Here is a 26,174-nt window from a genome sequence, read left to right as displayed (position 1 = left end):
ATTATTTCTGCTTAGTTGGGCCTCTACCATGATTCAAGGGGCAGTTTTCTGGCCCTATCTAACCACTGGGTATTGAACTTCCGTTAACCCTGCTGTCCTATGTCCTAATTCTCTATTCCTTACCACTTCTAACTGTACACACACACACACACGCACAATGCACAGAGTCAGAGTCAATCTAAGAAAGGATACCCATGAAGGTCACACACACACACACACACACAAAATGCACAGAGTCAGAGTCAATCTAAGAAAGGACACCCATGAAGGTGAGAACTGAGGATGAAGTGTGGCAGTCACATGGGTAAGGAGTCGCTCTTCTGCAACAATTAGCCTGTAGGATATTAAGACAGGCTCACCACCTCTTAGGGATTCACCACCCCAACTAGTGTAGGTGATCTGTCCAGTAGATCTTTCTTGGTTCCAAGATTCTACTGCCTTAAGACAGTCTAATTGAATACTATTGCGCAGAGTGTAGAACACATCTTTCTGATACAGACAATTCAGTATGTCATTCCACAGCATGGACAGGATATTGCCCAGTTTGTTGTCCAGCTCCCCACTCCCACCCTACCCTAATTTCAGAGGTGGGATTGTAGAAGATAATAAAGTTTTAAAGTACTATAAAATATTAATTGTAGTTTGTATCAGATCCAGGTTCACAAAAGTTTGAAACTAAAGCGCTAGGTGAAACTAAAGTGCTAGGTGACCAACTGCAAAGAAAAGATGAATAGACAACTGTAAGAATAACATTCACATGTTGTATTTTGTCTTATATTAAGGGAATAGGTTTGAAAATAAAGGATATTTATGAAATAAATTTTAATTCATAATATTTACGAAAGGCCCCTAATTTGACTACAAGTCCAATATTGATGGTTTAGGCAAATTAGGTTAGAAAACCAAAAAGAAATGGTTTTGGTTAAAAGGCAAGAATGTAAAGTTGTTCAAACATTTACTCTTTTAAAAGAGATTAGTTATAAAATAACACCAACACTCATAGAATATTGTACATTACAATGACACCATAACTTTTATACAATACAAAATAGATAAATATACATACACACATACAGAACATGCACACATTACATTTTTTAAAGATTATAAACACTGAAACTTTCCCAATCGGTTTCTTAATAAAGTACTCAAAGTAACCACAATTTTTTACTTTTAAAGAGTATGGGCTTCATACTGCACAACAATTCTTTGGTTTTTTAAAAAATCATCTTAGTTATGTAAAAAAACAAGCAGCTTATCTTAAAAGCTTGATTTGTTCATTCTATGATATATGTAAAACAAAACTTTTGCTTTATAAATAACTCAACATTGATGTACTGTAAATCCATGGGATGAATAAAACTCAAAATTCAAATAGGATGTTAATTGGAGGACTATGAATATTAAATGTTTCAGGAGGCTGTAATGATGATGATATTACTGAAGTTAGGCCAGATCCCTCAAGAGTTAATGAATGGACACCGAAAAACCAACAGCACACATAAGAAATGCAGTAAGAAATAATTTGGTTAAGTGAGAAATAAATTGGCAAAATAAAATCTACCAACATGAATCATTTAAAAAGTTTTTAAGAAAGTCAGAGCCTGGAATTCCCGAAGTACAGATGAGAAGTCAAAGACAGTATGATTGAAGTAAAAGAAATGTTCATAACAAAGATTATTTGCATTTTGGTGGATAAGTGGGTGATTTCTGGAGCTGTAAACACATTTACTAAAAAGTTGAGAGAAGCACTGCTTTCGTCACTGCTAAATGCAATCACTCAGCCAAGTTCTAAAATGAGAAATGTTCTTCTCGCAAGGAAAATGCTGCTCAGCCGTTTATTGCTTTTTTACTCTGAAGTTTTTTTCTTCCTATTTAAGAAACGTAGGGAAAGCAACTTCAGATGCTTATTTTTTATCTGTAAACATCCAGAAAAAAAAGCATTACGTAAATAACAGATACTTTTTGTTTTCCTTTGGACTGTACCTCTATCTGGAGAATTAAGTAAAGTTGCAGATGAGGAGGAGAGCCGCTTGCTAATGACGGGATCAACATGTTTCGAAAGATTCATGGTGGAAACTGACCTCCTGTCTGGATCTAAAACAAATGGAGATAACGCTAATTGACAGCCAACATGCAAGATTGCAATTTCCTACTTCACTGATGGAAGGAAAAACTAGGATGGGATGCTTTCTGCTCTATTTCTAGATCTGTCATAGAACACAGTTTTCTAAGTGGACATGTTAAAGGTAACTTAAAGGCTTAGAAATAAAATTCATTTCTCTTAAAGGAGAAAATAAATATTCATTTCACCAGCTTGTCAGCCATGGAAATTCAAGGATGTAAGTGGATGAAGACCAAAGGACGGCCAGCGAAGGGTTTCCCAGATAGCGGAGGCACCCTATGAAGCAAAAGAGGACCACAAAAGCGAATGCCTTTGAAATCTCCAAAAGGAGGAACAAGGGAGTGGTAACATGCTGGTAGCACAGAAAGCAAACACTGGGATAAAAAGAACACCAGGTCCTGTGTAACTGCTGATAACTTTGCTTACAGAGTCATTTTACCCAGGGCATTAAAGTTCATTATAGAAGAGGGGTTGTTGTTGTTGTTGTTTAAAAAAGAAAAAAAAATTCTAAGTGTGGAAAGGATTTTTAAAAAACTTTTCTTTGTTAAATTCTACTAAGAACCACACCTCTGTGCCTATGAGTTAGTGTGGCCTACAAACGTAGAATTAGCAAACACACTCATGAACCATAGTATTGTTCATCCTGTAGTCGGGTAATTTTTAAATTCCTTTTTTTTTTTTTTGAGACAGGATCTTGCTCTGTTGGCCAGGCTGGAGTGTGGTGGCATGATCATAGCTCACTGCACCTGGGTTTCCTGGGCTCAAAATCCTCCCACCTCAGCCTCCTGAGTAGTTAAGACTTTAGGCAGGCATCACTATGCTCAGCTAACTTTTAAATACATATATATATTTAAAAAATATATATATATTTAAAAATATATATATATTTTGGTAGAGGTGGGGTCTCATTATGTTGCCCAGGCTGGTCTCAAATTCCTGGCCTCAAGTGATCCTCCCACCTTGACCTCTCAAAGTGTTGGGATTACAGACATGAGCCACTGTGCCTGGCATAATTTTTAGAATTCTTAAATTCAAATCAGAAGGGAAATGACCGTATAAAAGGCAAAAATTAGCAGCGTGCTGTTGGAATAGTGGACCTAGTTTATAATCATGCTCATTAGGATAAATTGTGTCCCTCAAATAACACTGCATATAGTGAAAGTCTAAAAAATCTTATGACTATATTTATCCAGGAGGCAGGTGGATGTTCTGAACTATAGTAGCCAAAGTAAAAGGAGTTTTACTGTATTTTATTTTTGTTAGCTGCTTCTAAAACGAAAACAAAAATATTTCTTGTAGTAGATGCTTCCAAAACTCAGTACTCGTTACTCTAACTAACTTTGGCAGTAAAAAAAAAAAAAAAATTGCTGGAAACTTTTCCCCATGCATTTTTGACTATGATTTATAATGTACTGGCAATAAGCAAGTCTTTGATTAATGTCAGATATTTCTATCTTCACCTGGGATTCATTTTAATGGTTGAAACAATTTTATTATTTTAAAAAAAGCACACCATTTCTGTGCCTCACATTTACACCTAGCTGATGGATTCTTAGGGCAATCCAAACATAAATAAAAGATTTAGAGTCAAACATCTAAAGGAACATCTAGTGATGACATGCAAGGTACAGGGTAGGAAGTGGAATACGAAAGTCACTTCCAGGTGATTTTATAGCAGTACATTTTCTGATATTGCTTTACATGTTAAGCTTTAGTTGGGGGAAAATTGTGTCCACATGCAGGCCTATCCTCACACAGATTCTCAACAGCCTATTAAAAACATTTAGTCCTGCTTCAGAGTAAACAGAACAAATGAGCTACAGTAGATCCTCCTGTCTTAAAAAGTACCATTGAGCAGAAAAGCAACTAAATCTGTCATAAATTGTTAAAATTATGAAGGCACTCCATGAATTTGTTATAGTACTTAATATATAAGACAGTTTTTATTCATTTCTTTTTCTCACTGAACAAAACAAATTCACAAACTAATAAGTTTTGAACGTATCAAGCTTTACAAACCAGTGCTAGCTGATGGCCAGCAGCTGACCAAGACAGGAATTTTAATGTAGACAGTTTCTGGGATGTGTTTGTTGGTCAGCAAACTGTGACAGAATACCCATCATCCATCGGATGTTGTTGTGAAGTAAAGGGTATTCAAAATGAGTAAGACCTGGTTGCTGCTTTCAATATCATAGTAGATCATTTTCTGGTCTTTGAAAGCTTTGGCAAATCCCAGTTATTTTCAGGCAAACTTCTCTGTTCTAGTATAGGAACAATTTATTCGAATTCACAACCTGTATTAAAATGAATTTTACCCAACAACTCGCAAATGCCACAGCGGTTTCTCTTGTTCTGAGGGGCAGAAATAAAAGTAATATAGTAAGCTGTGAGTGTTGACCCCAAAAATTAAGCTAAGTAGCTTAACACGTCCTCAAAAATGTCTGATGATCTAACAGTATATAGCTGCCACATACATGTAAAACAGGAAGCCAGGTAATACAAAAATATGATTATAAAAACATATACCCTGCCAGCTTTCCTGTATGAAAGGTATATACAAAACTATCCCATCAACAAAATCTCATATGTAAATGATCTGTATAACAGATTTTATATGTGTCCCTCCAACTACTGCTGGGTCATGAAGAACCATGAAAACAGTACTTCTTTCATATTTGGTTCATTGTCATAAGAAAGTAAGTTGTGATATTTTTTAGACTTTAAAATTTTTCTTATTTTTTAAATTACATTTTTGAGTCAGGGTCTCACTCTGTCACCTAGGCTGGAGTGCAATGGCACTTAGCTCACTGTATCCTCAAATTCCTGAACTCAAGTGATCCTCCTGCCTCAGCCTCCTAAGTGGGTGGGATTACAGGCATATGCCACCATGCCAGGCTAACTTTTTAAAATAATTTTTTATAGAGTTGGGGTCTCACTATGTTGGCCAGGCTGCTCTTGAACTCCTGGCTTCAAGCAATCCTCCTGCCTCAGCCTCCCAAGGCACTAGGATTACAGGTGTGTATACTGCACCTGGTCCTAGATTTTTTTTTTTAAATAAAGGAGTTATAAAAGATCTACAGAATGTTTTAACAATGAAAGAGAATAGAGTAAGCAAACAAAGAAAGGTCCACAGTTATTTAACTTAAAACTAAAAGTGGCAACAGCAGTAATGATTGAGGGGAGAAAAGCTAAACTGGATGGACTTTGATCCCAGGTAGCTTTTTAGCTAAAAAAATTTTTTTTAAAGGTTTAATCCTGTTGACCGAAATTCTTCTCGCATAGGAAGGAAAAAAAAAAAGGTTTAATCCTGATATTGAAAAAATAAAAATAAAAAATTTAAATAGAAAACCAAAATGATCATTGAAAGAGAAAGCAAATGTTCTACACGTAATTACTTTATTTCAACACCTTTACGTCACCTCAGTCATATTATCACACTTAAGAAACACTGTGCCAATTCCAGATCTACGTCTATGTGCTAGGGTATTAAGCATGCGTGATGACTAAGGTGGTGATGGTTCAGCTACTGATGCATCGGCCCTAGGTCTGAGGTGCTAGCTACAGGTCAGGCAATCAACAATTGCAGGGATGTCTGTACCAGCTTTTCTAGTACCACCAAAAGTTATGAAGTGGTGGTCCAGGCCTGCTAAATCGAGAGAGGAGAATGATGATTCAACAAAACCACCTGGGGACAGAATGTAAAACAATGATTTTTCAAAGCAAATTAAAAAAAAAGGTTATCAGATTCACACAAATGAAAAAAAAAAAACAAAAACAAAACTGACAAACTATGTAAAATTCAAGGTGTATTGAATTTACAGTACAAAAATAAAGCCTTTCAGTAAATCCAAATTTCAATATGATTTTATGTCCATTCAAAAAAAAAATGTCCATTACTATTTCTAGCGTAATAAGCCTATGCATTTTCTTACAGAGCATTAGTGTTGCATATACTTTAGGGTCAGAATACATAAGCTCATAGTATTGATTCTGGTCAGTCCATATAACTATAATCCTTCCAGAGAAAAAGATAAAACTAGTTAACTTATTCCATAATCCTGAAACCCTAATGCAAATGGAGGACTAATGGTAGTGTTGAAACTAGCATGTTTATTTATAAACATTGCATAGATTTCTCCCTTTAAGGAATTTTGTAACAGGAGAACATCAGCCTGTGTTAAGGGAGAGCCCCTTACTTATCTCTATCACCCTCTTATCCTCAAATAGTGAAAGCATCATTTAATTGTTGTTTAATTATTTCAGCAGGATTTTTGTTTTGCAAACATAGATTTAGAAAAAAGAAGGAAATGCACTTTCAGGAAAATAAAAAGACTAATATTGAAAGTGGTCACTGTTTACCTGCACTGTGGATGCTAGGGCTCCCATGGAGAGAGCCTCCCCACGACCACCGGTTATGCTTCTGTTTTGGCCTCTGGCTCCTTTCCATTGTACGCCGTACAACAGCTTCATGGCGTTCCTTAAATGGAATAGAAGAGCTAAGGATTAGATTCCAGCTGGTTGTTTGAAGCTTCTTCAATTTAAGGCAGAATGGAGTAAGGAATACTACTTCAATTTCCACCCTACTATTTTTGATCTATAGCTGAACTTCTATACCTTGAGGTAAAACTAGTGTCAATCTGGGAAGGTCACTAAAGTCACTAGGTCCCGGTTCATAAAGCCCTTGGTGAATAACAGGCATTCAAATAAATGACCCTTACTACTAGGGTGTGATGCTTTCATGAACACACATAAGCGTGGTAGTGCAGGTCTTATCTTCAACTGATGCTTAACACATATGGCACAATATTTAAAAAATAGCTCAGAATCTGAGAACGTGGGTAACCCTGACCCCATGACTTATTGAGTTGTACGACCTTGTGTAACTTACCCACTATGAGTCTAAATTTCTATTTTTGTACAAGCTGACATGTAAGGCATGCTTAAGGATTAAGAGTTAAATGAGATAATCTATGCGTAAATGTTTGCAAAGGGTCAAGACTACAGAAACTCGAATACTTGGAGTGGTCTTAATACTCAGTACAAATGAATTTCACATCATAAGTTATAGGTTTGGACCAGAGAAAATGGGCTTTTAAAGTTTCTATGGCAATAATAATCATCAGCCCAGCCGCTACCTGACTCTCATACCCTGACTTCCCTAGAAACTGTGGCCATCTGTAAAGCTGATCACTCTGAAGCCATTTTGCTTTGCACCCTGCACCTGATTGCAAAGTTTCACAGAAAGTTTGCTGCATGTCTGAACTAGAGGAACCTCTCATATTCTTCCCGGGGGCGGCTTACTTTGTCCTCCTCAAGTCTCTGCCTCCGCTTCTCCTCCACAGCAGCCCTCCTCCGCTCCTCCTTCTGCCTCTGCTCCTCCAACCTCTTCTTCCGCTCTTCCAGGTGCTTCTCGTAGTGCTGCCTGGCTCGCTCTTCCCTTTCTAACCACACAGTTTCTCTTGCAGCTTTGGAGGGTGGGGAAAAAAAAAAGGGAAATCAAATACAGGCAGGTTGCAAACTTGAATAGTTAGGGCTGTATTAAGTGGTCTGCAATGAACAAATAGGGGTTCTTTGGTTTTGTATTAACCAAGCATGGCCTTTGCTTCCCTCAAATTTCCAAGAAAAATGCATTGCTGTTAATTTTTAGCCTAATTTAATATGTTAACAATGATGTTGAAGATGTACTGAATTCGCATCTCTCTGGGAACGCAAGCAGCCCTCTAGTTTGTATGTGGAATAAGGCATAAACCACACGTTCTAGTCTCAATCCTGAAAAATCAATAGTACCATCTGTCTCTCTTTTTTATTATAAAACAAGGTGATATCCTCCAGTCTATGACTATACTTTTTCCAACATGGCATTGGTTCTCTGTGAGTGTTAAAAGGATTTGGGAGAAGACAATTAGTTGGTAAAAGATGTCTGAAGTGCCTTTACAGGTCTATCACACTGAGTCAGCTCAGGGATGGGAAAGGCTGAACAAGCAGGCCTCGTGTCTGAGGAGCTCACAATCTAGTCAGGTAAGACTTCACCGTATCAAAAGCTGGATGGAAAATACAATCCAAAAATATCATTCAACAATAGGATGCATTTTTTTCTTCCTTACGTAATACAGGTTCCTTCCTCATTTTAGGAAAAGATATGCCCCTCAAAGCTATTTCGATATGCTGCTTCCTTCAGTGGTAATAACTAAAAATATCTCTGAGTTATTAATACTGTAGGAAAGTGTTCAAACAATATTTAGAGTGTAAAAATTACATGATCTAAATTAAAATGTTACTTTTTAAAAGAAAAAACAGGCCAGGTGCAGTGGCTCATGCCTGTAATCCCAGCAGTTTGGGAGGCTGAGGTGGGCAGATCATTTGAGATCAGGAGTTTGAGACTAGTCTGGCCAACATAGTGAAACCCTGTCTCTGCTAAAAATATAAGAATTATTTTTTATAGAAAAGAATCCAAAGGGTGTGGTGTCGTGTGCCTGTAGTTCCAGCTACTTGGGAGGCTGAGGTGTGAGAATCACTTGAACCTGGGAGGGCAGAGGTTGCAGCAAGCCGAGATTGTGCCACTGCACTCCAGCCTTAGTAAGAGTGAGACTCCATCTCAAAAAAATAAGTAAGAGAAAAAACACAAATTTAGAATATTTTACTTTCCTCTAAATGTTTAATATTAAAGAATTGATTTCTGATACCATTAAATCTTTCCAAAGTTAGTCATTAGAGGACTAAATCTACTTACTCAAAGTGATAGAAACTGACTTTATTTTAGTGAAATAAAAGGACAAGGACAAATTCAAGGTGATTTTTTTCTTCCTGGCATCATTTAGGGTGGTGTGTGGAATGAGCTGAGATGGGTTCTCCCAGCAGTTAGGACACTAACTGGCGCTGAGATCTCAGACACGTCCATTTGGATTTTAGCTTTCTTTGGCTTAAAATGAGGACACTGGTCTTCAAAGTTCCTACCAATTTTCAAAGCTCATTGCTCCAAAGAAATTCTCAGGCTCAAGTTAAAAATTTACTTCAATAAAAAGCATATAGTATACATAATAAGTATTTACTGAACGCTGGAAAAAATAAAGGCCACTGTGAGAACACACCTTAAAAGTTAACAGAAGGAGAACATAATTCTGATACTTTAAGATGCACTTACTGTGCTCATGCACACTCATGCAGATAATACCTTTTGGATTTTCTACAGGGGAATACCTTACTGGAAGGCTTTTAATGATATTAAACATTTTAATTCACTTAAAAAGGTGGATAAATTTTGACAGTGATAACTTTTGTCAAAGCGTAAACACAAAATAATAAACGGTAAAACAGCTGTCTTCCTCTAATCTAAGATCCTATTATATTCCACTTCCAACTTTTTGACAAATGTACACTATGCACCTTGTACCATAGTACACTTACTGCTCTGCATCTTGCTTTTTTTTTTTTTTTTTTTTTTTTTCTTTTTTTGTGACAGGGTCTCTGTTGCCCAGGCTGGAGTGTAGTGACACAATCATGGCTCACTGCAGCCTTGACCTCCCAGGCTCAGGTGATCCTCCCATCTCAGCTTCCTGGGTGGCCGGAACTACAGGTGTGCACCACTATGCCCAGCTAATTTTTTGTATTTAGTAGAGATGGGGTTTTGCCATATTGTCCAGTTTGGTCTTGAATTCCTGAACTCAAAGGATCTACCTGCCTCAGCCTTCCAAAGTTCTGGGATTACAGGCATGATCCACCACACCCAGCCTGCATCTTGCTTTTTCTAATTTAAAATATATCTTAGAGACTTTTCCATATCAACACATGAAATATGAATCTAACAATCTTTTTAATGGCCATGTATTTTATTGTCTATATACTATACTTTATTTTCTATAACCAGTTGCCTATTGAGTGATAAAGAGTTCAGACCCTGAGCAATACCAATGTGCTGTCGTAAATCTCCATGTAGATGTGTGAGCATGTCCATGTAGAGTAGTTGAATCAACGGGAATATAGATTTAAAATTTTCACAGATACTGTCCTACTGTCCTCTGCGGAGGTCATATCAGTTTATACACCTACCAACAATGCATGATGGTCACAGGCAGAAGAATCAGATATGTACTTGAGGTATGCAATATGGTACATCGATTTCTTAACTTTTAGCCTTCAAACTACATAGTCTTTGAGTTTTATACCTCATTTTGAGGAAAATTTCAAATTCTTTGAGGACATTTATGAACATAATATATTTCTCTTTTGTAAGAGATCCAGAAGCCAACAAGAGAAAATAAGAAATAAAGATGTTTGTAAAATATTAAGAAAATATTTAAAAGCTGGTAAGATAAATTTGTAAAATAAGAGTTAATTCACAGGTCAATTTTTCTTAAATAATGTTTTCATCAGGCTTTCTTACTTATTAACATGTGGCTCTATTTCTTCACTAAATTTAAACTCCTCTGATTTCTACAGTCCTATTTTGGCTTTAATATCCTTGTTTGGCTTTAATATTCTTCCTCTCCACGGCTCTCCAAAACAGCGTCTGCATTCTAATTAGATCCCGTTTCCTTAATGCATCTGCCATCAAACCACGCTTCTCCCAGATCTTTGTCTCTGTTATTGCCCTGTTGGAAAAACTGCCATCATTCTTTTATCCAAACAGATTCGTCCTCTAAGAAGGCATACTCATAACTGTAATACATGTCAGAATTATTGTTAGAACTGTGTGGGGGAAAGTGAGAATGTCTATTTCAAATGCAGATTCCAGGGCTCCACCTCTCATATTTAGGGGTGCTAAATATGAGAAACTTGTCCAGACAAGATGTGGGTAAAAAGAGGATCTTTCTCATAAATTCACTGTAAGGATTAAAAGAATAACTACACTTAATATGGTTAGAATACTTTTCTGCATGCAGTAAACATTCAATAAATATTAGCTATTATTGTTGTTTTTGTCATCATCACTGTAATTTCAGTTTAGAAAATTAAAGGTAGTTCTTAAGGTTGTGTTATAAATCACAAGAGGGCTAAACATTATTATAACAATAATTAGTTTTACCCCAAATAATCTTTTAAAGGAACAATATTTCTTTATCTTTTCAACTTTTATTGAATTTCACTTTTATTTTCTACCAGGAAGTGCAGATTTGAATGTGGTGCCTTCTTTAAGCAGTCACACAGCTAATAGGCAAATTAAACAATACTTTCCTATTGCAGAGTATGCTGGTGAGTGCAGGGTTATTGCTAAACATAGGTCATGTAATATTTTAAATGGAAGGATAATAGAATATACTTCAATATTTTAATAAAAATAGAAAGTTAATTTATTCTAAGAGATTTAATATGTGAATACATGCCCTTCCAAAAGAAGCTTTTTTTTTTAAAGGGAAAAAAAGTTTTAAAAAATAATCTAAAAGGTGCAAAATCAAGTCTATTTAAGGCTTGACTAAGACTTTTAGAATGGGTTAAAATATTCCCTATGGATGATAGATCATGTTGAGGCTATACATTTTCTCATTAAGAAATTAGAATTTTGAACACATGAAAAAATTTAGCAAATGTTATTGACTGAATTGTGCCCCCCAACCAAGTTCATATGCTGAAGCCCTAAGCCCCAAGGTGAATGCATTTGAAAATAGAACGTTTAGGAAGTAATTAGATTAAATGAGGTCATAAGGGTGGCATCCCAACCTGACAGATTCAGAAGAAATACCATGTGAGGACAATGTGGCCCTTTGTAAGCCAGGAAAAGAGCCCTCACCAGAAGCTGAACTTGATCTTGGGCTTCCCAGGCTCCAGAGCTGTGAGAAAATGAATTTCTGTTGTTTAAGCTGCCCAGTCGATGGTATTTTACTATGGCATCCCTAGTAGTTGCATACAACTCATTCAGTATTTAAATCATTAACAATCACTTAATTTCATAAAGAAGCAGCTCTGTAAAAGAATAGTATGTCCAAAAAATGAACTGTGATTAATATTAACCTTTACTCTTCTGAAGTCACAATTTATCCCTGGCCTATGGGATGACATTATAAAATGAAATGAAAGCCCACTGTAGCCCCTGAAATACTGGACACCAATGAGTCAGTCCCATCCCTGAGCTGCTGACACCAAGATTTTTAATGACACTGTAACAACATATCACTGCTATACAAAGGAGAAATCCACTATCAATCTAGACTCCATGTAGAAATACACAGTGACTTTGTACAAAAAGGAATTAAAAATGAAAAGCAGGGGACTGTGGTGGATAGAGGATAGTTTTTGGCTTCATAGGAACTTGGGCCCACCCTGTCTTGCCACTTACAAGCTATGTGCCACTGAACAAGTATTGACTTCTGTGGCTTTGTTCCCTCATGTTACTATGGTACTAACTTCCTGACAGGGTTGTTTGTGGCTCACAGTAACATATAAAACACTTAGCATAGTGCCATGTAAATTGCAGGGATTCAATAAATGCTGATAATAGGCTTTATCATCATTGATAATTCCTGCCCTATTGCCACATAGGGTGACATGGCTTGGCTCTGTGTTCCCACCCAAATCTCATCTTGAATTGTACTTCCATAATTCCCACATGTTGTGGGAGGGACCCCGTGGGACATAATCTGAATCCTGGAGGCGGTTCCCCCATATTGTTCTTGCGGTAGTGGATAAGTCTCACAAGATCTGAAGGTTTTATCAGGCATTTTCACTTTTGCATCTTCCTCATTTTTTCTTGCCACTGCCATGGAAGAAGTGCCTTTTGCCTCCTGCCATGATTCTGAGGCCTCCCCAGCCATGTGGAAATGTAAGCCCAATTAAACCTCTTTTTCTTCCCAGTCTCGGGAATGTCTTTACCAGCAGCGTCAAAACAGACTAACACATAGAACGTGCAGCTAACAGAAAGAAACTCAGGTAGAACAGTGAACTCAGAACACTCATGGGTTGTGTGTACCACTCCACATGCCCCTGTCATCACATTCAACAATCTAGAGTCCAGCCTGGTCCTTTGGAACAGGCTTACTTTTGTATCAGGGGCCACATATTTCACTGCTGTATGAGAGAAAAGAAAAGGTGACATTCAGAGACTACAGCAATACTATCACTTCACCTCTGAAACATATAGACCTGTTGTCTCAGTTTCATATTAAGATATGGAAGGATTATGGGTAACACTGGCTACCAGAATAGCCAGTAATATCATGAAGAGTCAGAAATGAAAAGTGACGAGAACATCTGAGTTTGGGTCTTGTGTCTGCTACTAATTCTGTGTGATCTTGGGAAAATCAGCCAAACTATTCTACTCTTTTTTAGAAAGAGTATACAAAATGATCTCCAAGTTCTCTTCTAATTAACTCCCATGACTTGATTTTTTTTTTTTTGTTTTTACCTTTGAGGATATATGTGGGATTACAATTAGATTCCTTTACTTTTTTTTCCTTCTTTTGTGAGACAGGGTCTTGCTCTGTTACTCAGGCTGAGGTCCAATGGCATAGTAATGGCTCACTGCAGGCTTGACCTCCCAGTCTCAAGTGATCCTCCTGCCTCAGCTCCTGAGTAGCTGGGACTTTGGGCACATGCCACCATGCCTGGCTCATTTTTTTTTTTTCTTGTAGAGACAGGGTCTCACTGTGTTGTCCAGGCTGGTCTCAAACTCCTGGCCTCAAGCGATCCTCCTGCCTTGGCCTCCCAAAGTGCTGAGATTATAGGTATAAGCCAGTTTGCCTGGTCCAGTCTCCTTTTGTTTTGATTTTGAGTGTTAAAATTTTAACCTTTATGCTTTCTTAATACTTGTGATTATATTCAAATAAATGTCATTTTCATATTATAAATATACTGATTAAATATATGTGCTGAATAATAACTTTTTTTAAAAAAGGAATCTAATGGCTTAACCTAGGCTCATCAATTTTAGAAGGGAGTTGTAGAATAAAAAAATAACATCTAAAGATGGAGTATGTAGTTATGCAACAATCTTGCATGTTCTGCACATGTACCCCAGAACCTAAAGTGCAACTATATATATATAATAAATAAAAAATAAAATAAAGCAAAAAAAAAAAAAAGATGGAGAAGTTAAAATATTTTATAGGTCTTAGAGTATTCGTGTAGGAAATATTAATTAGTTTCATTTAAGAGTCAAGAAATAAGAATGAAAATGTAACCACTAATAGAATGGAAAAGTTTAGCACACCTTTCAAACTATTAAAAATAAGCATGGAATGAATGGTGCTTACATCAACCCGCCCCCTAGTTCCATACCACCAGCCCTGCCCCTCCTACAAAAAGGTGTTTTTTTTTAAAGAGAGAGAAGAAACAAAGTTTAAAAAATAAGCTGGAAGGAGTAAAACCAAGCCTATTAATACTTTTAGAATGGGTTAAAAACAAAAACACCCAGCTATGTTGTTTAAAAGAAACAAAACTAAAACAAAGTGTCAACACTCAAAAATCATGGGCAAATGGCTATCAGGCAAAGGAAAACAAAAATGTAATAACCATGGGAATATCACTACCAGAAAAATTGGAATTGAAGACAAAATGAGGAAAAAGACCCAAAGAAGTGAAATGATGCTTCCAAGATCATCACATGGTCTAAAAGAAACAGCTGCAATTTTAATTCAGCTCTGACTCTAAAGCTTGTACTCGGCTACTCTATAATATTGCCTCTCTATTCACTTCCGCATGCTTCAGATTTCCACCTGAATTTCTCACAGTCCAATCCATCATATAGTCTTATTCATTATCTGTACATTCTTCCCTGCTCTAAACTGGAACTTGCTCTGTCTTCCATACTCTGACGGCAGATTCCTGAGATCAAATGTTCTACAAAGTTAGTCACTTCAAGTCTTCCACAATGTCTCCCTCATGGATGGCGCACCCTAACTCAACACATCCATATAACTGGCCCCATCAATTGTTATATCAGAATGATCTCTCGGCTAGGCACCGTGGTGCACACCTGTAATCCTAGCACTTTGGGAGACCAAGGTGGGAGGACTGCTTGAGCCCAGGAGTTTGAGACTAGCATGGGCAACTCAGCAAGATCCCCATTTCCACAAAAAAAGATTTAAAAAATTATCTGGACTTGTTGGTGCATGGCTGTAGTCCCAGGTATGTGGGAGGCTGAGGCAGAAGGGTCCCTTAAGCCCAAGAGTTTGAAGATGCAGTTGAGTTATGATTGTACCACTGCATTCCATCTTGGGTGACAGAATGAAACCCTGTCTCTAATTTTAAAAAACTAGAAACACAAAATGATCACTTGAATCTGCTGTGGCCTCTCCAATCTTTTTGCTACTACTTTAAAGTTTCATTCCTTTCTCACTTCAAACCTGTTCGTTCTCCTACTGTTCCCTGTCCAGCCCTTGGATTGGCCATAGGGTCATGCAACTTCACACACACCTTCTTCCACCTGGCAAACGTCTGTCTTTCAAGTCCTAGCTCAGAGGCTCCTTCCTCTGAGGATCCTTTCCTGATGACCACAGCATAGGGGTCCCAGCTGCTAGCTGCACTCAGACTTCCTCATAGCACTTACATTCCAGATAGTAGCTACTCTGTTTTTCTGTGTTTGTGAATTCCTCCCTATACCCACAATGTCTAGTCTAGCAAATGGTTAAAATATAGTTGAATAAATGAACTTAAGAGTTAAAGGACAGAGTGATGTCCAAGCCCAGTGATTTACAAGGCTTTGGTGATAACTCAAAGCCTTCTCAACTTGCCACTGAAATCATTCAGTGGAGAGCTGCCTGATAAGAAGTGTGGCCTTGGAGGATCCCCATAACACAGTGCCCCTGCACGGAGGGTCCTTCCCACTCTGCCCCGTCCCTGCACACAGTGGTGGGCTAATGGGACTGAGGTGCTAGAATCGTAGTTACACACGTGGAGATTATGAACTTTTCTTATATGAAGGCGGAATGATTTTTGAGGTAAGAAAGGACTTACTAATCTCAGGGCAAGGCTTAAAGGAATGTTAGCCTTCACTAAAAAAAAGGAGTTTTGCTAAATAGGGCAACGGTTGTCTTAGGAATCTTTCTGTGACTGCCTTAACCCTAAGTACTTTCACTCCTCAAAGAATGTTGCCATTCTCTTCACCTGAGGCTGTCCTACTTAGCCCTGCCCTAATGGACCAGGAGGCACAGGCATCCCCCACCTCTCTCTGCTACGACTTAAGCTTCTCCAATTCCAGGAATCTAAGTCAGTATTTGTGGAATCATATGACCCGCCATCCTCATCTTTATCACCACCATCATCCTGACGAGATGTCGTCAGCTCTTGCTTCATACTGACGCAAGTGATTTATAGGCATTGTCTTCGTAGCCACTCTATGAGACAGACACTGCTATTAAACTTATTTTACTATGAGAAGTCTGAGATACAAAGGAGTGAAGTAACCTGCCTGATGTCTCACAACAAATAAGTGATGGAGTTGGCATTCAAACTCTGGATTGTCTGACTCTAGAAGCAAACAATGAGCCATTATGCTAAAAGGCATGAATTGGAACACTTTCCCAAAACCACAGCTTCTCTCTATACTAGCAAGAAAGAGCTGGGCATCCAAATGTGAAGGTCCTGATCTTCCAATGTCACTCTTAGCCTCTACTGCAATCTGTTTACAAGACCCCTTACCTTTCAGGTTTTAAGACTTTTTTATCTTCACCCTTACAGGCAAAGTAATTTGGGGAGAAAAAAAAATGATTGCTTTGTCATCATGACTCATTTTATGTTCAGGCTTCAGTTTCTGCTCACCTAATTCAGGCAGCAATAAGCATTTATTCTTTACAGTCCTGAGCATGACTCATGACACAGCTGCTCTGGTATGTGCTAACAACCATATTCCTCTCACTAAGATACATTTAGTCCCTCGGCTGTTAATAACCTGCCCGACAGCTTCATGAGCTTTTGTACAATATATTTACTAAGTGACAATTTTAGGAGATGCATATGCTGAGACTGGTGACAGATGTGCCGAAGCTTATCCATTAGAAGTTTAGATTAGAAAGATTACTTCCCTAAAGCCTCCCCTAACCCCTTTTTTTCCTGGACAGTCTCTGAAGTGGAAAGTCTCTTGTCAAAAACAACAACCATTCAAATCAAATAATGTGAAATATGAAATCAGGGGGAGTTTCACTCCCAACGCTAATCAGGAGAACAGCATTATTATTTACTAATTATTACTAATTTGCTATCAGTATTTTTGGGATGAACATTCTAAACTGGGTTGAAATGACCATTTATCTCTTGGCCTTACTCTTACTAGTACTGCTGTCACTCACTGAGTTGACAACACATTGAGATGAGAGAGAGACAGAAAAGGAAACATAGCAAGAAGGCAAAGGAAGCCCAGGGAAATTACCTAGAAAAAAAGTCCCTCTTGCACAATTAAACCAAAGTTTGTTCAAAGATTAAAACCCTTTTTATATTGTCTTATTCCGTCTAAAACATTGCATTAGGATACATTTTAGCTTTGAACTTAGCTACAGAACCCGATATGAATGAATGAAATTACAGATTTGCAAGCTGACATTTTTCTTCAAGAGCTATGTCAGTCCATCATACATTCTCTGATAATCTTTCATGATTTTATAGAATCCCCGAAAGTACCAATTAGGAATTTGACTCTATTCACATAAAAATTTTGGTTTCAGAAAAAGACTAAATAATTACATGTTTACTCAGTTCCTAATATGAGCCAAGGCACTTAAACAAAACTTAAACACAATCAGTACTCTAAACTTATTCGTTATCATCTTGAAAAAGAAAAGCTCTATGTCTCTGAGAACTGTTTGCCTGCTACACAGTCCTTAAATATTCTCTTGAACTTTCTTGTCAACATATTGTAGAACTATTATATAACATACGAAGAAGGAAATTTAAGGCATATCCTAATAGATGATTCATAGATAATAGAGTAGATCCATAGGAGAATTTAAGGACTATCCTAATAGATTATCTCTGTATTCTTGTTGACCTGAGAAAATGATTGCTAATAAGAATTGAATACTTGCTTGACTGAACTATTATAAGGGCAGGTATTACATGACAACTTGGTCATGTTCTAACTAATTGGCAATACCTCCCGCATTCATCTCCACTTAACATTAAACTAACAGCTGTTGGACACTGAATATGTGCCAAGCTGTTCTAGATACTAAGATACAGAAATCAAAAAAAGACACAAAGCTTTTCCCTTACAGAGCTTATGTTCCAGTGGGGGCCAACAGATAATTAACAAATAAGTCAAATATTCACATGCTTAGATGTTGACAGAGCTAGGGAGAAAAATAAAGAATGTCTGGTTTGAGGGAGCTGAAAATTTGAGTAAGACGGTAAGAGAAGGCCTGACTGAGAAGGTGGCATTTAAACGAAACCTGAAGGAGAAGAGGGAATGAACTATGTGGACTTCTTGGGAATAACACTCTAGGTGAAGTGCTTGAGCCTATTGTGTTTAAGAAACAGCAAGCACCAGGCACAGTGGCTCACACCTACAATCCCAGCACTTTGGGAGGCCAAGACGGGCAGATCACGAGGTCAGGAGATCAAGACCATCCTGGCTAACACAGTGAAACCCTGTCTCTACTAAAAATACAAAAAATTAGCCAGGCATGGTGGCATTCACGTGTAGTCCCAGTTGCTTGGGAGGCTGAGGCAGGAGAATTGCTTGAACCCAGGAGGCAGAGGTTGCAGTGAGCCAAGATTGCGCCACTGCACTCCAGCCTCAGCGACAGAGCGAGACTCCTTCTAAAAAAATAAAAACAAATATATAAATAAAAATAAGAAACAGCAAGGAGCCGGTGTGGCTGGAGGAGAGAGGGCAAAGGAGAGGATGTTAGCAGGTAGCAGGGCTGAGGCATGGTAAGTAAGACTTCTGCTCTGAGGGAGATGGAAAGACTTGGAAGGTCTGGAGCAGAGGCAGGCCTGGCAGGCCATATTGCAACTGGGTCACTCTGGCTGCTGTGTTAATAGATTCTGTGGGAGGAGGAGGAGGAAATGAGGACACTGGTTGGGAGCCTATTTCAGAATCTGGATGAAAGATCTACTGCCTTGGGCCAAGGTGGCAGCAGTGGTGGTTATAAGAAGTAGTTATGTTCTGGGTATGTTTTGACGGTACAGCAAGGAGTGTTTGCTGATGGACTGGTTATGGGATGTGTGGGAAAGTTCAGCTAACATGCTAGGCAATCTTGTTTGATTTTTTATTATCTTACTCCACGCTTGGAATATAAATTCCAGAAAGCTAGGAAATTTATTCTTTTCACTTCAATACTCCAGCATCCCTGGCTCAATACTATCTACACATTAAATATTGGTTGAAAGAATATAGGAAGTAAAATAACACAAAATAGCTTTTAAAAGGGAGAGGGTTGGATTTGTTTTAAGCTCTCTGAGTAAAAAATTTACATTGTTGCATAAATTGCATATGCTCTAGTTCTAGTAATGGTTTCTGAAGAGAAATTGGTAACCAGGATCGATTCGAAGTTCATAAAGACAGAATTACTCTTAACGGACTCAAAGGATAGTAACTGATCAATGCCATAATGTTTTCTCAAAGCCGATCTCAGAATCTGCTCCAACACTTATATTTTAACCTCTGTCAAATGGGAGTCAACATAGCACCTATGCATCTTACTAATACTTCCATGAGGAAAGAGAATCACCCTTTCTCCAAGACAACTGGATGGACACCTGTCCAACTCCTGAAGCTTCAGACAACTCCATCACCCATAAATAAAGCACAGGGATCTCTCTCTACTTAACAGTATCACTACTACTGGATGAATTTTAACAGGAACTGTGGTGATCCTGTACATACTAAAAACGGCTTAAAAAGCTAATGGGGGCTGGGTGTGGTGGTTCACATCTGTAATCCCAGTACTTTGGGAGGTCAAGGCAGACGAATCACTTGAGGCCAGGAATTTGAGACTGGCCTGACCAATGTGGCAAGATCCCATCTCTAATAAAAATACAAAAATTAGGTGGGCATGGTAGCACATGCCTGTAATCCCAGCTGCTGAGGCATGAGAATTGCTTGAACCTGGAAGGCAGAGGTCCCAGTGAGCCGAGATTATGCCACTGCACTCCCACCTAGGTGACAGAGCAAGACTGTATCAAAAAAAAAAAAAAAAAAAAAAAAAAAAAAAAAAGCTTATAGGGCAGTAAAAAAAAAAAAGGTCTATTAACTATCTCATCTTTCAGATTCCGTTATTTTCTTTGACTAAATCATCACAGTATTTTATGAATAAAGTAAGTGACATTCTACTAAATAACATACATTACCCATTATGGCAGGCCCACACAATAAAAAAGACAACCACTGTGCTAATTTGTTGCTAAATGGGATAATATATAGTGAAGTGTTTAGGACACTGCCTGGTCCATAGTTAGTGCTCAATAACTACTGTTTATCATTATTGATATTATTTCACTGAATTTAGAAGAGAAGGACTGTCACTAATTTTGACACAGTGCTAGGAGTATAAGAACAACAGGGCAGTAAATGTATTAGTCCAAACTAGGGTAATGGCAGAGGCAGCCAATATAATGGCACAGACTGTTATCTGAAATAAGACTCTGCTAGATTTCTGACTAAATGGATTCAGGGATGGAGTATGTCAACTTCTACTTACCTACTGGGCTAGTTGATAGTAGATAACTGAAGCTCCAGTTAGAGAAACAGCTGAGTCCAGACTGACCACTGGGTAGCTACAAGTGCCCCAATATGTCAGGATAGGGACTAACTAGTCAGTGGACAGCATTTGGTCAGCCAAGGAAGAGAATGTTTTATTCTGCAAAAGATGTAATAGCTAAGCTGCTACTCAGAAAGAACCTAGGGTCTTTAGCAGAAGCATAAAAAATGGCTGAAAGAAATAATGTCTTAGGGTCAAAAAGCATTGGTACAATTAATTGGGACACAGAAATCACCAGGATGAGTCCGTTTTGGAGTGAAAGATAATGAATAATTTAGTTGTATAGAAGGAGAGTTTCAGGAAGCAGGGAGGCATCCACTGCCTTACAAGTAGCTGGAAATGTGGAATCCATATTTAAACAGGAGAGTGAACCTGTGAGAACAAATGAGATTCCCCACCCCACTTCTGGAAACACAAAATTAAAGCTTAGAAGAGAGAGAGTGAAAAAGATGCAGAAGGCAAGAGAGATAGTTTGAGGGGATAGAATCAGATGGAATAGGGTGGCTAGAGACTTTACCAAGTACAAAGCTTTTAAAAAAGAAAAATAAAGCTTTTAAAGTACAAGTACCCAATTAAACTGACGGAATAATCTGATACTTGAAGAATTATGCCTGATTTTGTGAAAAATTGAAGGATAATGCAGAAAGAGCAGCCTACATGACATAATCCTACTATAAAAGCATCAAAGCATGACTCAGAGATTTAACCCACAGGAAGTTATTAATAGGTCCTCTCTGTTTGCAAAATAGTACAAACATGCCATACCACCAAGAACAAAATAATCAGACCTTTATTCTCCCTCTCTCCACCTTGTTTTTTAAAATATGTGGATTAAAACAATCTTTAATGATTTCAATGTTAATTTCAACCCATGTCCAACAGTAAATAGCCAATCTCACTGGCTATTCATTTTAAACTTTGCTTCGCCAGCTTTTGTGGAATGGTGTCCAATTTTTTTAACTTGAAAACTTTAAAGTTTGAAAGTCGGTAAGAGCTGACATTACCAACTGTTTTTTGTTTTCAAATTAAGCACAGTCCAAAGATTTCCTATTAAGTGGCAGCTTTTAAAATTTTTTCTTTAAAAAAAAATTCCACTGCTGTCATTGCTTCTATAAAGCACAGTTTATAGATAGTTGATCAGGTGTACCCTTTGATATTCTTTTGGTAGTGAAGAATTTTTAGAAATCACCCTCATGTACTCTAAAGCACAGCTGAAATTAGATGTTGAATTTTAAATGGCTCTTTTACAGATGCATATCATATATGCATGTATATTTGCATATATGCTCATTCCTGTATTTATGAAGATTGAAAGGAGCCTCTCAAGATTTAGTTCCGACTATGATGGTTTAAATGGGGAAAAAAAAATAGGCAAAAAGGCACAGCTCTACAATGTAAAGAAAATAAAATTCATGCAAAGAAAAACGTTCGAATTAATGTATTTTCTTTAAAATTATGACTCTGACAATTGAAAAAAGGAATGAGATCAAATTTAAAAAAATTATGATATTTCACAGCAGGGGTAAGAATAAAGAGAAAAATGCCAGGTGTGGTGATGTGATTCTGTGGTACCAGCTACTAAAGAGGCTGAGGAGGATCAATGGAGCCAAGGTCAAGGCTGCAGTGCATTGTGATCACACCTGTGAACAGCTATTGCACTCCAGCCTGGGCAACGTAACAAGATCCCATTTCAAAGACACATACACACACACACACACACACAGAGAGAGAGAGAGAGAGAGAGGAGCAAAACTATGTATATCTATTGGCTCACCAAAAAAGTTAAGCTGTAATAATAAAATACGATCATCTAAATATTATATAATCACATAATAATCTGAAAAGCATGTTGGAGCTCTCAGCAAATGTCTTTTTTCCACCTGTTCTTGCATATTGCCCCATAGTCCCTCTTCTATCCCTTTGAATGGCTCCTTTCATTCTTTAGTTGGGAGCTTGGGTGACACCTGGCAGAGCCAGGCTGGGTTAGGCACTTCTACAGGCTCTCAATACCCCTGGCGCATACCCATTCACAGTGGATGCATTGCTCTGTGTTATATTAATAGTTGCTATTTGCTTATCTGCCTTCCACTAGACTACACCTAGCTCTAGAGGGCTGAGTGTCAACCTTTATTCATCTTTTTGTAGTCTTTTAAATACAATATATGAAATACACAGTTTTTGAATATGTAAACTAATGAGTCATGTCCTCTGTTATCAATATGAATTGAAACATGGCACTGCATATTAAGAAAAAAATCTAGTCACACAATATACAAAGCTAGGCAACTTTTAGGGAGAACTGCAAGCTCAAAAGTCTAAGTCTTACATCTTTATAGGATAAGTAAAGACATTTTTGTTTCACCAGCAGCATATTCATGGTTTCCACAAAAAACTAATGCTTGGTTTTGTAAGATAAAGAAATCCAAATGGAAAGGTGTGAGTTAAGTATGGAAAAGCTAATTCACAATGTGATTTAAACCATAAAGGAATAATCTCCTGACCTAGGAACTACTTCTATTCAAGCAGATATGAATCCACACTATAACTAAAGAGATCTCTAGGTGTGAGACCTGATGGGGTGGAGAGGGAAAGGACACAGTCATGGACTTGAAAACAGAGTGTAAATAACAGCCACCCTAAAATGGTAATCAGTTTCTTATTTTTACTCATCTTCCAGTTTCAACTCCATCTTTCAGCTCTGCCTTCACCCTCTCTCTCAGAGTTCTGGCTCACTTGTCAAAGCAATCTTACTAGAGAGCAATAGGCATATTCACAGGAGGAAGGGAGAGCCATCATGACCACAGACAGCCTGCTCCCCAAGAACCTACGAAACTCTAGGCACAGAAAAATAGCAGAGCACGTTCACTTCCAGTAAGCCATTGAAATCTGTGCCTGAAAACCTCAGAAGCAAAATAAATGACATCCTATGGCCATTATGGCAAAGGACAGAAACAAGTCCGAGTTGAAAGGATGTCAACAATAGCAAAAGACTTAAAAATCAACTTCGACTACTTCACACATTTGGGTTTTGGAGTAAGACTAATAAAGGGATGAGATATAAGTCCCCAATTGAAACATTAACTCTTACAAAATACAGTTCAACTTTAAGAAGTTACAAGTCACCTGCCGGGAAAATTTTGATACCCTAAGTCAGTCTAATTTTAAAATACCAGGCACTCTGTACACACACATACTGACCAGGCATTTTATCTTTTCAAGCTACATCGTTCAGGTATATTTCAAGAAAGTATCCTGTTTTAGCAACTTTACATAAATGGACATCAAAGTAAAGGAGGGGTTGGCATCTGCTTCCTTGCCCAATGTTCCAGACAATCTCTAAGTGCTCTAGTCTCAGCTTCCTGCTAAGCTAGTCCTATGACCCAAGTTCCAGTGATTATATGGCAAATATTACAGTTGTTAATCTTTCACAAGAGCCTTAGGTAATAAGAGAAAAATCAGACACCTCAGCACATGCTTTTCCTGGCAGCAGCCTGGTAGCACCTGTCTGTAAGTTCAACGGCAGCATTATTTTAGCAGAGAAGGCAGTTAAGTGCCCTAGCAGTGTATAATCTCATAACTTTTCACGTTTAAAAGAACCATATGTTTACTGTCCTTGCCTTTCTCGGTAGTAAAACGTAAGCTGTACCATCACTCCACTCATATATCTTTCCCTCCAGTGCCACATGAAACTGTGATTGCAAAAAAGAGGACCTTAATCCTGAGGCTAGAGTTTATTGTTACTTAAAACTTAGCCCTCTGTTTATATTGTATCATCACATATTAAATTCTCCTTCCTAATCCACCTGCAAAGTTCATAAAGGTATGCAAGAGATCACGGTATTATAGTGACGTCCATCCAAATCAGGGCTGTGAACACAGGGCCTGGGGTACCTAGCTGTTTCTCCCGTTCCTCACGTCGCTCCCGGGCCAGGCGCTGCCGGTCATCAACACGTAACACAGGCGGAGGGTCTGACAACGAGATTTTTAAAAAATGAGATGAAGAGTGGATTAAAATAAAGAAAAAATACACATTGATAAATAGTAAATCTGAAGAATAAAATACTGCTACACTTTACAACAATAAGTATACGTGACTAGAGTTACAGTGATCCACTCAATTACTAGAAGTTTTCTAAGGACTTCCAAGCATTTTTTTTCTATTTGAAAACATTATGTAAAATTATGATACAACTATAGCTTTTTGGTTATTTTCTTCAAACAATATAAATGACATTTTATGTTCCTAAGCTACCAAACTTCTATTATTTTTATACTTTAAAAAGTCTGTTCCTTAATGACCAACAGAATCCTTAAGTGGCTTTATACTGAACAAATGTTTGCCAGTTAGAGGTGAAGTGCTTGAGTCCAACAGACATGCATTCCGTTTCTGCCCCGTTACGCGCCGTCGGCCACCTCTCCAAGTCTCAAGCTACGAGGTGTACTTTAATTTATTACCTGTAAAATAAGGATACAATAGAACCTATCTCGCATTATTATAATGACTCTTAGTAGAGTGTGTAGCGTGTATGTCCCAGTAAATCACTGAACATCTATTATGTGCTAGGCACTGTTCTGTATACTGAAAAGGCAGCAGTCACCAAAAAAGACAAAAACCTGAGACTTCATGGGATTTACATTCTACTTGGGAAAAAAATCTGACAGACAAGAGAAATAAGTACTACACATGGAATGAAAAAAGGAGAAAAATACAGAGAATATTAGGCTGAGATAAATGTTAAGGAGATAACAAAGAAATGAAGGGGGTTATGACATGTCAGGAAATGGATGTTTAAATTTTTAGATGGAGCCCAAGGAAGGCCTCACTGTGAAGATGATGTTCCATGGAAAGTAAGTGCAAAGGCCCTGAGGTTGCAAGTACCTAATATGTTCCAGAAACAAGAGGGAGATCTGAGAGACTGGAAGAGTGAGATGAGTAAGTGTCAAGGTGAGGACCTTGCATTATAGTCTGAGTGAGATGCGGGTGGAGAAGAGGGGTTCTGCAGGTCTGCAGGCTCACTCTGCTGCCGTACAAAAACAAAAAAATAAAAATGGTCATCATAATAATCACACTTAAAAAATAATAAAAATGGTCATCATAATAATCACACTTAAAATTGGGTTTCTTTTTGTCTCTACTAGAATGACATTAGAATTGATATTGACATTTTTGGAATCTCGTGTTAAAAATGGGACTCTACATAATAATGCAGTAGAGACAAGATGATTGCAGTGGCTCACATCTGTAATCCCAGCACTTTGGGAGGCCGAGGCAGGTGGATCACCTGAGGTCCAGGGCTTAAGACCAGCCTGGCCAACATGGGGAAACCCTGTCTCCACTAAAAACACAAAAATTAGCCAGGGATGGTGGCACCTGCCTATAGTCCCAGCTACCCAGGAGGCTGAGGCAGGAGAATCGCTTGAACCTG

General features: G+C 38.0%; 1 protein-coding gene across 21 annotated transcripts in view; it reads right to left on the bottom strand.

The window, feature by feature from the left end:
- The window catches only part of MAP7 (microtubule associated protein 7), a 199,708-nt gene that overhangs the window by 39,988 nt on the left and 133,546 nt on the right, over nucleotides 1-26,174 (bottom strand). For 10 of the 21 annotated variants that reach the window (XM_032274677.1, XM_032274691.1, XM_032274672.1 and 7 more), the window contains 5 exons: nucleotides 24,640-24,717; nucleotides 7,427-7,590; nucleotides 6,485-6,602; nucleotides 5,724-5,810; nucleotides 1,987-2,097 (listed from right to left, as the gene is read on the bottom strand). In XM_032274677.1, coding sequence (XP_032130568.1) covers nucleotides 1,987-2,097; nucleotides 5,724-5,810; nucleotides 6,485-6,602; nucleotides 7,427-7,590; nucleotides 24,640-24,717 — 558 coding nt within the window. The remainder of the gene's footprint in view (nucleotides 1-1,986; nucleotides 2,098-5,723; nucleotides 5,811-6,484; nucleotides 6,603-7,426; nucleotides 7,591-24,639; nucleotides 24,718-26,174) is intronic. The other 11 variants (XM_032274684.1, XM_032274685.1, XM_032274693.1 and 8 more) reach the window with 2 other exon arrangements.

This window comes from Sapajus apella, unplaced genomic scaffold (assembly GCF_009761245.1).
Source record: "Sapajus apella isolate SASKATOON/1434 unplaced genomic scaffold, GSC_monkey_1.0 scaffold6, whole genome shotgun sequence".
In the NCBI taxonomy this organism is placed as follows: Eukaryota; Metazoa; Chordata; class Mammalia; order Primates; family Cebidae; genus Sapajus; species Sapajus apella.
Note: the sequence above shows the minus strand (reverse complement) of the source record. Positions and strands in the feature narration are given on the sequence as shown.